Source organism: Cryptotermes secundus, unplaced genomic scaffold (assembly GCF_002891405.2).
Source record: "Cryptotermes secundus unplaced genomic scaffold, Csec_1.0 scaffold27, whole genome shotgun sequence".
Taxonomy (NCBI): Eukaryota; Metazoa; Arthropoda; class Insecta; order Blattodea; family Kalotermitidae; genus Cryptotermes; species Cryptotermes secundus.
The window spans coordinates 1,805,975-1,822,750 of NW_019745078.1; the positions used below are offsets into that span (position 1 = coordinate 1,805,975).

Sequence of the window (16,776 nt, forward strand, 5' to 3'; positions counted from 1 at the left end):
TTTTTTTTATCATTTTATAGAAGCATCAGGTTAATATTTGTAATGTCTACAAGGACATGGGATAGGTTAAATCACTTCAAGCACAATAGATCACTGAGGTCGCGGTGCAAGGGCCGAGAAGGCCTACCCCTCATACATGCATAGATTAAAGCACAAAATTTATCTCAATATACTAAATGATTTAAAATGTTTATGACTGTGGAGTCCCCAAAATTATTATTATTATTATTACACGGTATTGTGAGCAGACGTCACACCGAGAAACAGCCAATGGCGGTGCCGTTTGCGGGAGCGTAGACTTGTACCGCAGTCAAGTAGTGCCCTCTCTCTTCAGCCAGGCAGACTAACACTTTAATTAAAATATGTCAGCATATCTCGTCAGGGGAATTTAATGAAGTTCCTATGACGTGCTTATGTCACACGTAGTTGGAAGTGAATGACGTTAGTTAGCAGCTAATTGGCGGTGTGACGGTGATAATTACGATGACGTCAGGCGTCGGTTTACTAGCGCCGTGTGATGTCTTACTGAGTACCTTAGCCGACCTTTGTTTTCTTATCTTCCTAACTGCACCGAACACAGAGACAGGGGCGCTCCTGCTCAATGCTTTCTCTTAAGGTGTTGTTTTTTCTTTTCGAATGCGATGGATGTGAGGCGTTTGCTTGGAGATCAGGACAAAGAACCTTCGTTGCCAGGAATGTTAGGAATTTGAGTTTGGCTAACATTAAAAGTATATCACACGAAATGAAGAGAAATTAGCTAGAAAATCTATAGAGGGTGCTAATAGAAAGAGCTCTCGAAATTTATATTATCAGAAGCTAGGAAGACGTAATTAGAGAAGGCCAAAAAGTTGGCATGATATTTGAAGACGGAAAGGGCAAACAATTTCAACCCTTGCAGACGGTAATGATGATGATGGTGATGATGGTGCTCAAACATATATCCATAATCATGGAAAATGGAGTTCGAGCCATAGCTCAAGCGGTTGGTCACTGGCTTCCCACCCGGCGGTCCGGGTTCAAACCCGGGTCTGGTCAAGTGGGATTTGTGGTGGAAAAAGTGGCGCAGGGGTAGGTTTTCTCCGAGTACTTCGGTTTCCCCTACCAATCTTCATTCCACCAAAAATTCTCCATCATAATCACCCGGGGCAGGTACAGTAGGCCAATCAGTGGCCGCCGTGCCGGGTGGACCCAACTGGACTCCACCCCCCACTAAGCGAAAAAAAAATCATGGCAAAAAGAATTTAGGAACGACAGTATAAAATTGAAATTAATTTATAAACAAATAAAGCAATTTAAATTCCTCAATTGCTTGTTACCATTCAGTACAGAATCTTTTATCTACTCATATCCTGCCAAAGGAACCTAAAAATTAAAAGTATACGAAATTATAATTTTACTTTTTATTTAGTAGTCAAGGCAAATTTGTCCCTGTACCTACTAAATTAAGAACGGGGTGATGGGAATGTGTGGAGGAGTGGAGGTATATTTCCACACATTCTTAATTTCGGCTCTAGATGGAGATGAGTGGTCAGCTTCACTCCACGGCCATTTCACCTCGGGTAAACAGCTCCCTGGGCCAATTATTAAGAAGCTGGACGAGTCTTAGAGGTAGTCTCGAAGCTCAGGAGAAAAGAAAGATCTCCTGACACTAACGAGAATCGAACCCCGATTCCACAATATTCCAGCCTATAACCCGTAACTGCACCGACTGAGCCCTCATGGCTCCTTTTGTTATTTAGTAGGGTTGTGAAAACGGAGTAGCTTTGATTCGGCCATATTGGGTTTCAGGGTTTTTCGTGTAAACACTGGTCTTCGTATTGGTGGGAGAACTGTGTGACCGTGGTTTCAAACGAGTTTCTAAACATCATGTGATTTCGAAAGTTAGTTAAACTACAGCCGCGATCTCTCGTGCACTGAACCCTTCAATTGTTTCTCAAGGGAAGAATATAGGTTGTTTTCGAGAACGGGACGCTGGGAAGAGTGTTTATATACGGGTAAATAACAGAATAATGGGATTAATTGGAGAGTGAGCTTCGTAATTGCTCTTCCTGATTACGACGAAAAGATCAAGGATGATGGGGTGGACATGCAAGAAGCACATAAAAGATTGGTATGAAAACTGAAGGAGAAACCCCACTTAAGAAAGTTACTCGTAAATATGAAGACAATATTAAAACGGATCTCAAAGGAACGAGTTGTCAGGATGCAGACCGGATTCATTTGGTTTAAATTGGATTCCAGTGGCAGGTTCTTGTGAAGACGGCAATGAAAGGCTGGGTTTCATAATACAGAGGAAACTTCTTGCTTAGCTGAGCAACTGTTAAAAAAGGCAAAGTTGTTCCTGTAATTAACTAATTAAGCACTAGGCCATGAAAGCGTATGGGGGAGTGGATATATAGATCCACATTTTCTTGACGTCGGTACTAGCTGGAGGCGAGTGGTTAGCTATACGCCCTGGACGCTTTAACCCTGGGGAAGGAGCCCCCGGTATCCATTGGATAGGAGGCTGGGTGGGCCCCAGAGCCGGTCTGGACGACGTGGAGAAAAGAAAGCTGAGCATTTATTAGGTTATAGAGAAAGGAATGTGCCTCATATCCTTAGTAAGTTAGTAATCTACAGTTGGTTTAGTCGTTTGTCTTGAAAACAACTTAGGCCTCATACTTCAGTTGTGAATGCAGGTGTGTCTTCAGAAACGTTCGTTATCTGCTTTGTATAGAAGCAGCGCAGAGCTGAAGATCTGAATAATATTTTAAAAGATCAGAAATCTGAACAATTTTTGGAACGACTTAAATACAATCAGAAATGTAAATTACATAAAGTATAACGGCTTCAGTTATATTTTCCCTCTAACTTTCATATTTAAAATATGTAAATATGAAATGTAATGCAAATTTATTTCCTTAACTTCTCGGCAGACGATTAAGCGGTAAACTATCAAAAGGCGCTCTTTTTGACATCAGTTCAGATTTAAAGGAATATTCAACGAAGCAGACGTCAAAGAAAATTTTTGAATCCCATACAAAGAGATTTGTAGGCTAGGAAATTGTCTGAAGATGACAAGTAATCAAGCAGCTTTTAATAACCATGGAACCGTATGTTCTCCTTAGCAAGCCGGAACATCATGGCAGTCCTTAACGAAGCTCCTGAAATCTAGGCAGGCAGCGCAGCCATCAAGACAGTTAAGAAAGTCGGAGCATCTTAATGATATGAATAGTTAAAAGCATCGAAACACCGCAAGTGAAGCGACCGTATGGCTCAAAGCAAAGTCAAGTGGGGTAAGGTAGAGTGAAGTGAGTAGGTAAAGGGGTAACTGGAGTGAGATAGATACTTCCTAGACTTCAAGGCAGAAACGCGAAGCTAAACATACTACAGTGTGCCCAGTAATACATGATTTCTTCAGCAGCTACTCAACGAAGTCTTGGTCTTTTTACTTTCTTAAACACTGGACTGGGTCAGTCAGTATAGGGTAAGGAATGAAGGACCGGAAAACATGGCCTCTATTCCAGGCTGGAGCACGGTTTGCGCTTCGCCACCGCGTCAAAATCGGCTCTAGGGCTCAACCATTCTTCTGTTCAATAGGAACCGAAAGTAAAACGACCTCGGCTTAAAACTGACCAATCTCCATCCAATGCCGAGGTGAAGAATTCGTGAAACTGGACCTCTTATACGTCTTCACGGAATGGAACATAATTAAGCGCAAAGACAATTTAAATTTTATGTTAATTTAACGAAGCTGTGACTAGCTGAGATTTTACAGGTTCCAGTGGCTGAAAGATTTTTGAATAATAAGTGATGCGGTAGGAAGCGGTCGTGGCCTTATTTGAAGGATTACCCGACAGTTGGGGAAAAGCCTTATAGTCCATCCTCGGCTCAAGAAGCACTGGGACCCCAGGTCCTAAAGAACTCACCGGATAACCACAAGAGCAGTGTAATGCAAATGAAGCCAATGTGCTGTGTGTAAGGCTACATTTAATTACGTACTTCAGCAAATTCAGGAATCCTTAAACCGATAAAACTATTCGTATTCGATATCAAAATAAATACAATTTATCGGTGGGGGGATTCCATGTCGATTTGTATCCCTATTCCATAAACTTTACTGCGTGTTGCTCTTGGCCAAATGAGGGACTGTTGCCTACTCAGAAGGACCGTATACGAGTATTACAGTTGGATGGAAGGACGAAGGACGGAAAGACGGACGGAAGGACGGTAGGATTGACGAAGGGAGTTAGTTAGTTGACTGGCTGGTTATTTGGTTGGTTGGTTGGTTTGGTTAGTTTTTTTGACAGTTACTTAATTCGTTAGTTAGTTAGTTGCACCATTGCTCAAGCGGTTAGTCGTTGGCTTCCCACTACGGTGGCCCGGGTTCGATCCCGGGTCTGGTCAAGTGGGATTTGTGGTGGACAAAGTGGCGCCGGGGCAGGTTTTCTCCGAGTACTTCGGTTTCCCCTGCTAATCTTCAGTCCACCAATCGCTCCACAATCACTCTCACCTATCATCTGGGGCTGGTACAATAGGTCAGAAGTGGCCGCAGTACAAGGGACTTAGTCCCACCCCACTAGCAATAAAAAAAGTTAGTTGGTTGGTTGGTTGGTTGGTTGGTTGGTTGGTTAGTTAGGCTACAATGTCAGCGCATTTTTATTGGACATACTGTGTGGAGCCTGTCTGACAGTCTCAGTGAAGTGAAACCAAGTTTCAAGTCATATAACATTCATCTGAAAGTGCCGTTTTAGGCGCGAATAAGAAGATCAAGCAAGTCGTAACAAACTCCTGGCCGCACGCTAAGTTACAGAGGGCACGGTGGATTAACGTTGCATAGCTCCGAGTCTCGGAACAGCCGTTAAATCTGAATTTGTGATGTGATACGGTTAAGTTATGCAGGAGATGACGTGAAGGGGAGAAGTGTCGGCTTGTGGTGACTATAATTATAGTGCCGTGCCAAGGAGTAGAGAAACTTCAAGAGATTGGATTAATAATTATAACTCTACGTGCAACAACAATCAACACGGTAGTTATTAAAGGTAGACAACGAAGTGAAGATTGTATACAGTGGGGTTCATATTCAATATATATTCAGCATAAACACGACATCGAAATCACATTCCATGTAGACATTTTTATTCTTGGGACTGCTTATCAAACAGCAAATTTAGCCCATGTCATATTTACTCATTCAGTTCTATGGTAAAATTCTTCATAAGATTGAACGGCAAGACTAAAAGTAAGACTGGAACTCTCATAAGCTATCGGAAATTTACATGTTCCAGCACCAAGAAATGCCCCCGACGTAGATAAGTTAATCAGACATTTGGCATTCCATTATGTAGCGCGTGTGGAAGAAATGAGAAATGCGCACTGAAATTTTGTCAGAAATTCTGGGGGGGNCTCATAAGTCTTCTTTTGTTATTTTAAAATAAGAAAAGTAGGCTAAAAATATAATTACAAGTTCAGCATGTGAAGTTTGCGCAAGATTCATCTGTGGGAGTTCTGAGTTTCTCGGGGTGTGACTATGAAGAATACTATATTCATTGGTGTGACGCCGTAGAGTCTGGTAGAACTGTACCGACATTTCAGAGGAACGTACTAGCTTCGTATTAAGGGTCGAAGAGCCTGCCGAGCAAGTAAGTAAGCAGAGCTTATATGTGTTTTGATCGCTGCAGTGATATTAGGGATTCCATGAAAGCAGAGAATTTCTTGACGAGATGAGTGATTGTTACATTTTCAAGAGATATTCTGGTCCTTATACTTAGTTAGTTGCATAAAGTAGATACAGAAATTATCCCAGCCTTTAACCTTTAGGCTGGGGCCACACGAGCGCACGATGTACGTCCGTTGCAACGAACGTACTTTATGACGGACGTTGCTGAGGACACCACACAGTTGCAGAATGCGGTGCATAGTCTTTTGTCTGCAATGGAGCCAGAAGAAAGCGTAGCATTCGCCTCTCTTGTTTATTTCAACAACGGACGTCACGACGTTCGTTACAACAGACGCATTTTGTGCGCTCGTGTGGCCCCAGCCTTACCTGGAACATGTTGTGACATGTAGATCTGTTTCTAGGCAACGCTCGAAATAAGCGCACGCAACAATAGGCTATTGCCATAAGTGTTTTCTATGTGGCCGCGCCATGCCCATTGCTAGGCAACAAGTCGCTAAACACGTTCCCGCAGAAGCTTACTGTGGAAGAGTAGGACGACCATTTCTAGGCAACGGAGCGGTAAACACCCCTATGAATTGTTGAGAGACGGTGTTTCCGTGGGGTCCTCCCCGAGGCTATATAATGCGGAAATCCAAGAGAGCAATACCTCGAATACCTCCACCGTGACCCTGCGAGTCGTAGGAGGCGACGAAAAGGGAAGCCTCATATCTGAGACAGTAAAATATGGTCGCGAGTCCCAAGGGACTCCGACCCGAGAAAGATCGCTCTGGCAATGGCCAGCAGCATATGCACAAGACAGACCCGTCCTCTCGTCAGAGAGGGCGCCCCACGAAAATAAAACCGTAACTGTCAAACGGTAAAATTAATATCTGGTCATGAGCCCCAGATGGGGCTCGACACCAAGACTTACTGACTGACTGACTGTCAGTCGCAATGTGACTTTGACTTTGACTTTGAGCAATCAGTCGTAGAAAGAGAACGAGAATGGAGCGAGTCTCCGACAGTGAAGAATTCGGCTGAAGGTTTATTGTGAACTGTTCTAAATTTATTGTAATTAAGAGTGATTGTAAAGGAAGTGTTAATAAATCCAATCATCAAGTCCAGAAACCATTATTATTAGTCACGGGACCCCAGCCGTGTGACTGTGTTTGATTATTGATTTTAGACTTTCACGGTAGTTCAGTGTTTTGTTCATCCTTCTCTTGGATCTTTGCACCGTGTGGATGTGGAAAGTGATGCTTATTTTTCGGAAGTGCATACTGCTTCCATTATCGGAATTGAAATGTGTAGAGTGGGTGCTAAATTTCTTACAAGAAGATGAAGACAACACGTACTTCCGAAACGTCGAAAATTATGTCCAGATCCTCACCATGAAAGGTCCCAAGATCAGAATCGACGTCAGCCTGATATGATGATTAATGTTTAAGGAAATTCGATGTAAAATAATAGTATTTTTAAATTAAATAACAATGGAATATACTACGTACAAGTATAGTGTAGAAAGTTCGTGGATGTTTATCTGGAGTAAGTAAGCAATAAGAACAACCAGGAGTCTAAGGCTAAAGGAAACTTACTCACTCATGGAGCTGAGTCCTTCTTGAGAAGCTGCCAACTGTGCAGCTACTTAAGAATTTCGCAGCATTCTGTGGAACCCGAAGATTCATAACCGAGTTTACAAGAGCCCTCCAGCGGTCCCTATCCTGGGCCAGATCAATCCAATCGATACCATCCCATCCTATCTCTCTGACATCCATCTTAATATTGTCCACCTACCTACGCCTTGGTCTTCCCAGTGACCTCCATCCTATATGCATTTCTCCTCCCCCCATTTGTGCTACATGCCCTGCCCACTTCATCCTCTTTGGCTTGATCATTCTAATTATACTTGATGAGGAGTACAAGTTATGAAGCTCCTCATTATGTAGTTTTCTCCAACCTCCCGTCACTTCATCTCTCTTCGGTCCAAATATTCTCCTCAACACCCTGTTCTCAAACACCCTCAATCTATGTTCCTCCCTTAATGTCAGAGACCAAGTTTCCCATCCATAATTTACAAATTATACGTACTTCAAATTCTGCACATCTCCTCTTTTTGTGCCAAACTATCTTCGTGTGATATAAAATAGATTTTCTAACGTTTTAAAAGTATCTTCAGTTTTCTTCTATCAATGTTTTATGAAATATTTTTTCCAAAAAAGCCAAACGTACAAGTACCTTCAGCTTTGTCATCACTTTTATATTAAATATAAAACGAGCTAACGTTCCAGGAACAAAACATACTAAGAGAGAGAGAGAGAGAGGGAAAAGGGAGAACAAAATAGCGAAAGAACTTGATTTAACTGTCCGTAATGTCCCAGGAGGCGGACTCGATGAGGAAGGAGAACAAAAAAAAAGTTTTTTTTTTACACGAAAACTCGAGCTAATATGAGAAAATTAAGTTTTACTAAAATGGCAGAAAGCAAGAGTTCCGGGTCTGAACGCAGAGGGGGGGGGGGGGGCAGTGTAAATCTCAAGTGGCAGACGAGCTGAACCGGCTTGTACTCGTATATTTACAGGAGAGGACTTCGACAAAAGAGTTCACAATCGCGTCTTTTCTTAACTGCGGCCACTTTCCTTTCACTCTTCCCTCCTCTGCTCCCACGCCTTTACTTAAAGTGAAATGTGGAGAGTAATATCCTCCAGATATTTGCCTTTCTTACTGCAGCAATTCTGGATTGTAGTATTGACATTATAACCGTCGTTGTCTGGGTTACATAGTGAAATAAGAACTCACTTACTTAGTTACTTACTTACTTACTTACTTACTTACTTACTTACTTACTTACTTACTTACTCACTCACTCATGGAGCTGAACCCTTCTTGAGGAGCAGCCAATTCTGCAGCTACTCAAGAACTTCCCATCGTTTTATGGAACCCGAAGGTTCATTACCGTGTTCACAAGAGCCCTCCAGCGGTCACTATCCTGGGTCAGATCAATCCAATCCATACCATTCCATCCTATCGATCTAAGATCCATTTTAATATTGTCCACCCACCTACGCCTTGGTCTTTCCACTGGTCTCTTTCCTTCCGGCTTTCCTACCAATATCATATATGCATTCCTCTTCTCCCCCATTCGTGCTACATGCCCTGCCCACCTCATCCTCCTTGACTTGATCACTCTAATTATACTTGAAGAAGAGTATAAGTTATGAAGCTCCTCATTATGCAGTTTTCTCCACCCTCCTGTCAGATGTAAAAATTCGTTAAAAATATTGAGATTTTTTATATTCTGTCACATTTCCACTATCAATAACTTACCTTTGGAGTGGGCTTATCAGTTAATATCATTAACCGATACGATATCTGGGGAAAGTAGGCCAATTTGAAATTGTGTATTAATATATTTCACGTAAATATGTTACACTTATTTAGTCGAAATTACAAAAAAAAAAGGCCCTTATCAAGAAAATGATTTGATCCAATATAAATTTTAAAAAGAGAGAATTGTATGACTTATGAAAGTCATGGTGCTCATACAAGTTCATTCATTCATTCACCAATTGATCTACAGCCCTTTGTTGGACCCTGACCTTTTCTTCAGTTTCGTAATCTTTTTTACACAGTCGGTAGGTCCTCGCAGTGTTGCTCATGTTTTTAGTACTTTAAGGTTCTGTGTCGTTGTGATGTCTAGTTGTTTCATTTTTGGCTGTGTTTTGAGCACTTGCCTCAACAGTGAGGGATTCTATTATGCTAAGAAGGAAAAGAAATGAATACGAAAGGTGTCATACGCCCTGACATTTCTATTTACATAAAATTAGGAGGGCATATGAAAGAACAAATATATAAGGCTGGTTAAACAAAAAAAAAAAACAACATGCAACTAACAGCGCACAAAGAAATTGTTGCATTCTACGTTTGTTTCAACTTGTCGCATCCTGCATGCTTTCAACCTTTTAGTTAAGATCGGTTGAGACCACAACAGAACTAGAGCATAGAGCTCTGCGGCACGCCAGAAGTCCACACCGGGACACACTGTTACTTCATGTTGAACCCACCTCTCTAATAAAAGACATGCGCATTGAACTGGAATCCAGATGCATCGAGTATAACTTCAGAGACTAGTTCATTACCCATGGCAGTTTCTTTCAGTGCTTGAATAGGTAAGTATCAAAATGATCACATTACAAAAAATGAGTAAAAATAATTATTGTATCAGTAACAATAATGTAACAAATAGTAATAATTCTCATGAAATAATTACATGTCTCATATTTTCATAACATAATCAATATAATATTGAAACATATAGGAGAATGCAGAAAATTTTAGACGAACAACCGAAAAGAACATATCCAGTGGTGAGTACAAAAAGAAAAAACAAAGAATTCTGTGATTAGGAATACAGTAGGGAAAAAATATTGTCACGAGTAAGGGACTTATATGACTAATAATAATGTGTTCTAGATTTGATGACTGGATTTATTGGACGCCTCTATTACAGTTACAACCAATTATAACAGCTCAAACATTGAACCCCTTCATAACGACGTTGTTTGACGAATCTGTTTGAGAAATCTCTCCATGTTGGCTGAATCTCGGACTTCTTTCTAGTCTCTCGAATTCGGGATCTCCACTCCCTTCATAACTGTTAGGAAGCTCGCATACAAGACACCACGTCCAACAGTTATTTATTCTTGTTGGTTGTCTTGTTGTGTTCAGCAACTTTTTACCTGGTAACGACTCGTTTTCTGTTATCTATTGTAACGGAAACTAGTGTTTACTTGGCCATTGTCCAGCAACGGTCTATTCCGCGCTGCCACGAAAATATGCTTAGCGAAGCGTTGCCTAGCAGGTGGTCATATTCAGGATTTAAGGCGTCATGTCATAATATTATAGTGTAGGTTATATCAATAATATACGTAATTTAATTTTTCTATGTTTTTAGGAAAGGTATGAATTAATATAGATATGTTAAGCACTAATACGGTAGGCCGCGCCATAGCTCAAGCGGTTAGTCGCTGGCTTCCGACCACGGCTGCCCGGGTTCGATCCCCGGTCTGGTCAAGTGGGATTTGTGATGGACAAAGTGACGCTGGGGCGGGTTTTCTCCGAGTACTTCGGTTTCCCCTCCCAATCTTCATTCCACCAATTGCTCCACAATCACCCTCACCTATCATCTGGGGCTGGTACAATAGGCCAGAAGTGGCCGCAGTACAAGGGACTTAGTTCCACACCACTAGCATAAAAATAACTGTTACGATGTAAAACCACCGATGATATCGTAGTAGATGTCTATTGGTCAAAGGCTTAATTTGAAATATTTTATATATGTGTGTAATACTGGTGGCTTCACTCAGTATTTCACATGATAATTAGATTTCATACTGCAGTGATGATGATGATGATGATGATGGTGGTGATTATTATTATTATTATTATTATTATTATTATCGCGACGCTCGTTGCGAGCAGACGTGTTTTGCGTGAGCTCCCTCTGTGCGGTGCAGTGTGTGTTTGTGTAGTGAACTCTAGCGAACAGGCTACTATGCCTGCGAGCAAAGATATTTGTGGCCTGTGTAGTAAGGGCTTCTACGGAAAGCAAAAGTTCATCAAGTGTGTAGGGCCTTGTGCTGTTAGATACCATCTCAGCTGTGTCAATATCAGTGAAGCTGAGTATAGTTGCCTTATGGTGAATGGGGAATCAACCTACAAGTGCACGTCCTGCATTAAGAATCTTAGATCCTTGAGACGTGATGATACTCCTGTGAAGACTCGGTCTGCTGCCACTGAGATCTCTGAGGCTGTTTCGCCTTTGAAAATTATCTCTCCGGACAGGGTACTGGAATTGCCTCCTATTTTTGAGGATGGCAAATATGAGGCGTCGATGGTCCTATTAGAGACGATCCGCCTTAATAGTCAGAGCGCGGTTGATATTTTAAAAACACTTTTAGACTTGGTGCACAAACTTAATGATGATGTGACTCATTTAAAACATGATAATTCCTCCTTAAAATTGGAATTAAAAAAATGTAAGGAGTTAATGGTAAATCCGCCTATGAACGTAAATTACGCTACTACAGGGTCAATGTCCTCACAGCCTGTGTCCAGGTCTATGCCTAGTGAATGTACAGTGTCTACTGGTGCTTTTCCAGTGCTTGCTAAGTCATCAGTTCCTGCTACTAGTAGTTCTGCTGATGCTGTAGTTTTGTCCTATAGGGATGTCGCGTCAGCTGGCCTGCCTTCTAAACCAGATGTGCCAACGGATTCCGAGGGATTTGTGCCTGTTGTCCGTAAAAAGAAACCTATCGCAGTCTCTGTGAATAATACAATCAAACCTAGACGTCAACCCCTTATAGGGGTACGAAACTCTGCGTCCTTGCCTATTGTTGTTAAAAAAGAAAGAACCAAAGCTCTCTTTGTTTCCAGATTCTGTCCAGAGGTTTCAGCTGCTGACGTTGAAAAGTCTTTAAAGGAGCAATTGAGCTTAAAGAAATTGATTTGCACCAGACTGAAAACTAAATTTAATACTTATTCTTCTTATCATGTTTTAGTTCTTGAAGATGAATTTCCACTTATCAATAATACTGGTGTTTGGCCTACAGGGTGCTTGATTGCCCCCTTTTACGGTAAACTTAAACCTGATCAGATGTACTCCCCCAGTACCCCTGTTACTGGTGGCCGATCAATTTCTAAGGCTTGTAGTCAGGTGGATCTAGGCAGTCCAGTCACCTCTCCGCCCTCCCGGACCATCAACAATAATGACATGATCTTAATAGGTGAGGAGGCTAGTGGAGGCAGCTACGGAAGTAATATGTAATGGCTGCCTCCCCCTTTACCCCTCATTGTGGTAGTTTACGCGTGGGCAATGGCAATTTAGAAATTTTTTATCAAAATGTAAGAGGTCTTCGCACCAAATCTACTGAAATATTTAACACTGTGTGCTCCTTTGATTATGAAATTATATGTTTAACTGAAACGTGGTTAAATGAATCTTTTTCCACTCAAGATTTTTTTCCTGGAACGTATACTGTATATCGTTCTGATAGAGACTGCATTGACAAGTTGCGTGGTGGTGGTGTTTTGACGGCTGTTTCAGACACTGTTTTCGGCATCAAACGCAGACCCGACCTTGAATTTTTTCACGAATCTGTTTGGGTTGAGGCTACATTATCTGATGGCCGTAACTTGCTCATTGGCAATCACTATTTTGCACCTGATATTAAGGTTGATATTATTAATAATTATTTCAATTTTTTAGAAAATTCTTTAGATACTTTAAATTATCGGGTACTTTTGCTTGGTGATTTTAATGTTCCTGGCTATGATTGGGATAATGGTTTTCCTTCACCAACCAGTCATTTTTATACCAAACTTCGTGGAGATGTGATTTACTCAGCCGTTTGTTATCTTGGTTTTAGTCAATATAATCATCCGGTTAATGGACTTAATTTGCTTGATCTTGTATTTTCGAATTTTGGTAACTTTTCATTGATTTCTGTTGATCAAGGACTTGTTCATCCTGACCCTTTTCACCCCCCTTTTATTATTGATTGTAAAATTCCACTTCGGCAAAGTAACCAAAATTTTAGTACTCCTTGTAAATTATATTCTGCAGGGGACTATGCATTACTTTATAATGCCCTATTCACCTATGATTGGTCTGCGCTGTACAATGAAACGTCTGTTGATGCTGCCGTTGATCAACTAAATATTGCTGTAATGCAAGCCATTAACCTAGCTGTTCCTTCTGGTTGGGTTAAGAAGCGTAAATACCCTATCTGGTTTTCTGGTAGGCTTATAGCTTATGTTAAAAGGAAGAATTATTTTTATAGACGCTACAAGAAGCACAAGACTGATCGTTTATATGATAGATTTTCTTTTTATCGGAAACTAGTAAAAAGAACAATAAAGTCCGATAAACATCTTTGGCTCTTATCTGTCGACCAAAATTTAAAATCTAATCCGCAACAATTTTGGAAGTATGTGTCTCAACATAGGAAAAAGTATAATGATTTAACTTATCTTGATGATGATGGTGTTCTTTTAAATGAACCTCACGATATTGTTGAGTCCTTTTCTAAACACTTTCAGTCGGTTTTTAATAGAAGTACTCTTGGTATTGACACACTTTCCCTTGATAAACTTTGTACGGATAATTTACCCTTAGCTTATATTTCCAATCGTGATGTACAAAACGCTATAAAACGGCTGCGACCGACGAAATCGGTTGGTACTGATGGTATACCGAATTTTGTCATTAAGGGCTGTTCTGAAATTTTAGTACCTGTACTTAGATATATCTTTAATCTTAGCCTGTCTCAGAATTCTTTCCCCAAATTGTGGAAGCAAGCAATCATTGTTCCCGTTTTTAAAAAAGGTAAAACTTCTTCAGTTAGAAATTATAGGCCTATTGCTATTCTTAACAATTTTTCTAAAGTATTTGAATTTATTATACATGACCACATTTATCAATTTTTTAAATCTAAACTTAGCCCTTTTCAGCATGGTTTTATAAAATCTAAATCTACCACTACTAATTTAGTCACTTTTCTCGACTTTGTTTCCCCCTTAGTTTGTACGCAAGGCCAAGTTGACTCTATTTATTTTGATTTTAGTAATGCATTTGATACTGTATCCCATACCTTGCTTCTTTATAAGCTCAACAATTATGGATTATCTTCTGGTTATGTAAACTGGTTACGCAGTTATTTAACAGACAGAGAGTCTTGTGTTCGTTTTTTAGGCCTATTTTCTACTCCTTTTATTGTTCTTTCTGGCGTTCCTCAAGGTTCTGTTTTAGGGCCTCTGCTTTTTAATATTTTTATTAATGATTTGCCTGAAGTCATTAATCACTCCAGTTGTTTACTTTTTGCTGATGATTTTAAAGTTTATAGAGCTATCAAAACACTTAATGACTGTCTTCTTCTACAGTCGGATATTGAACGGGTACAAGATTGGTGTTCGGTAAACTTAATGAAACCGAACCTTAGTAAAACCAATGTTATTTCCTTTTCCAGGAAAACTACTGTTTTGAAATATCAATACAGACTCGGAAATTTTTTTATTTTGCGAACTGATAGTATTAAGGATCTTGGAGTACTTATCGATTCAAAGCTTCACTTTCATCAACATGTAGATATTTTATTTTCACAAACTATGAAATTACTAGGATTAATTCGCACCATTACGTTTTCCTTCTCTACCTTAGACAGTCTTTTGATGCTGTATACTGCTTTAATCAGATCCAAACTGGAGTACGCTTCTGTTGTTTGGAATTCGATAACGAATACTGACTCCAGCAAACTTGAGCGTATACAAAGAAAATTTGCAGCTCTCTGTCATAATAGATTTTTTAAAGATATAGATTATCATTATTTTAGTATTTTGGATAAACTAAATCTGCAAACCTTGGATGTCAGACGGCGTCATATTGATGCTTTGTTTTTAATAAATGTTTTTAGAGGCACAACATATTGCTCCTCTGTCCTTGATGCGGTCGGTTTGCGGGTTCCTTCTCGGAACATTCGAAATTTTTCTACATTTAGCTGTTCTTTCAGTCGCTGTCCCACAGCTAGATGTGTTGTTGCTGCAAATTTTGTTTGCGAACTTGTAGACATTTTTAGTAAATCTAGTTTAAGTTTGAATTGTTTAGTTTGATAATTTTTGTACTTTTGGTTGTTTTTTACTATTTGCACTGTCTTTTTAACTTGTCACTGGCTTTTGAGCTAAGTATGCAATTAGTTTTTTGCTGTAAATTGTTTTAATTTTCCAAATACTTAACGTTTTTGACCTGTTATTATCTATGTGTGTATTGTCTTGATTTTTATCATTGTCTGTTGTTTGTTGTTTTATATTTTCCGTGCTGACTCTGTAATTGGCCTCCGCTGTTGAGCTCGGCACGTAAATAAATAAAGCATTGAATTGAATTGAATTGAATTATTATTATTATTATTATTATTATTATTATTGCTAGCGGGGTGGGACTAAGTCCCTTGTACTGCGGCCACTTCTGCCCTTTTGTACCAGCCCCAGATGATAGGTGAGGGTGATTGTGGAGCAGTTGGTGGAATGAAGATTGGCAGAGGAAACCGAAGTACTCGGAGAAAACGTGCCCCAGCGTCACTTTGTCCACCGCAAATCCCACTTGAGCAGACCCGGGCCGTCGCGGTGGGAAGCCAGCGACTAACCACTTGAGCTATGGCGCGGCCCTACTGCAGTGATTAGTCTGGTTTCTATAACAAACTTATTTCGTGACAGTGTCTTCTTGTTTGTTTACGGTTCAGTTGGCATGACAGTCAATATCCCAGGCCATATAATGTTGAATGGGAGGGCGATCAGTAAACAAAGATTTTGGGAAGGTTCTGGAAGGAATAAGCCTGACCTATTTTAAAACATCCTGGCATTCGCCCGGAGGGACTGAGGGGAAAACCACAAAATATCTCATTTCCGCCGGTCTCCTGGCGAAGATTCGAACTCGAACCTACTGAATACGGAATAAATGCATTACAGCTCTACCGCGATGCTTGGCTATCACCAATTCATAATAAAAATTTATGTAATACAAGCAGTCCCTGGAAAAACTAATCGGCTACTTTCCTTCGATATGACACAGACCTCACAGAAAACGACGCGTCCAACAATTATTCTATTGTTGTATGTGCATTCTTTGCTGCGGTAACTTCTTTGCATAACATTTGCTTAGCAACGTTAGGGAACACCGACACACAGTCTGATGGAAGGGATTTACGAAATACGCCGTTGAGATGGGCTTAAATGCGAAGATACACGTTCCAGATTGTAATGTATGTTGATTCAGGCATTCAAAAGTTGATAGGAGGATACACAGACACACACGTAGCATTTGATCCCCTAAGCCTGGTTTCATTTTTTTAATAAGGAAAGTAGACTAAAAAGGTACATATTCTTTAATATTCGCCCTAAGAGAGAATGACACAAATATTAAATCTTCTCACAAATCGTGGCGTTGACCATTATAACATTGTTTATTGTTGATAACATGTAATTTAAAGATTGACTTTGGGAGGAATTCGGTTATACAATGCAAAAAACGAATTTTGCTAAAATCCGTTTGGTAATGTTTATAACATTGGTAACTGTATTTGAATGAACGGAC

At 40.2% G+C, this 16,776-nt stretch overlaps 2 protein-coding genes across 5 annotated transcripts in view; both read left to right on the forward strand.

Annotated features, from left to right (window-relative positions):
- LOC111874820 (protein PBDC1) overlaps positions 1–16,776 on the forward strand; it is a 751,412-nt gene that overhangs the window by 665,915 nt on the left and 68,721 nt on the right. Inside the window, exon 1 of one of the 4 annotated variants that reach the window (XM_023870637.2) lies at positions 9,743–9,802. The exons of the other annotated variants lie outside the window; for them this stretch is intronic. The gene's annotated coding sequence lies outside the window, so the exon portion shown is untranslated. Of the gene's footprint in view, positions 1–9,742; positions 9,803–16,776 lie in introns of those variants that run through there. 4 annotated transcript variants of the gene reach the window in all.
- Positions 11,076–15,547, forward strand: LOC111874819. Its single transcript, XM_023870634.2, has 2 exons — positions 11,076–12,328; positions 15,035–15,547. The coding sequence occupies exons 1-2, from the start codon at positions 11,188–11,190 to the stop codon at positions 15,037–15,039; spliced, it is 1,146 nt and encodes a 381-aa protein (XP_023726402.1). The 5' UTR covers positions 11,076–11,187; the 3' UTR covers positions 15,040–15,547.

Bases quoted from the DNA above. Each gene is read 5' to 3' on its own strand.
- LOC111874819 (XM_023870634.2), top strand. From the start codon at position 11,188: ATGCCTGCGAGCAAAGATATTTGTGGCCTGTGTAGTAAGGGCTTCTAC.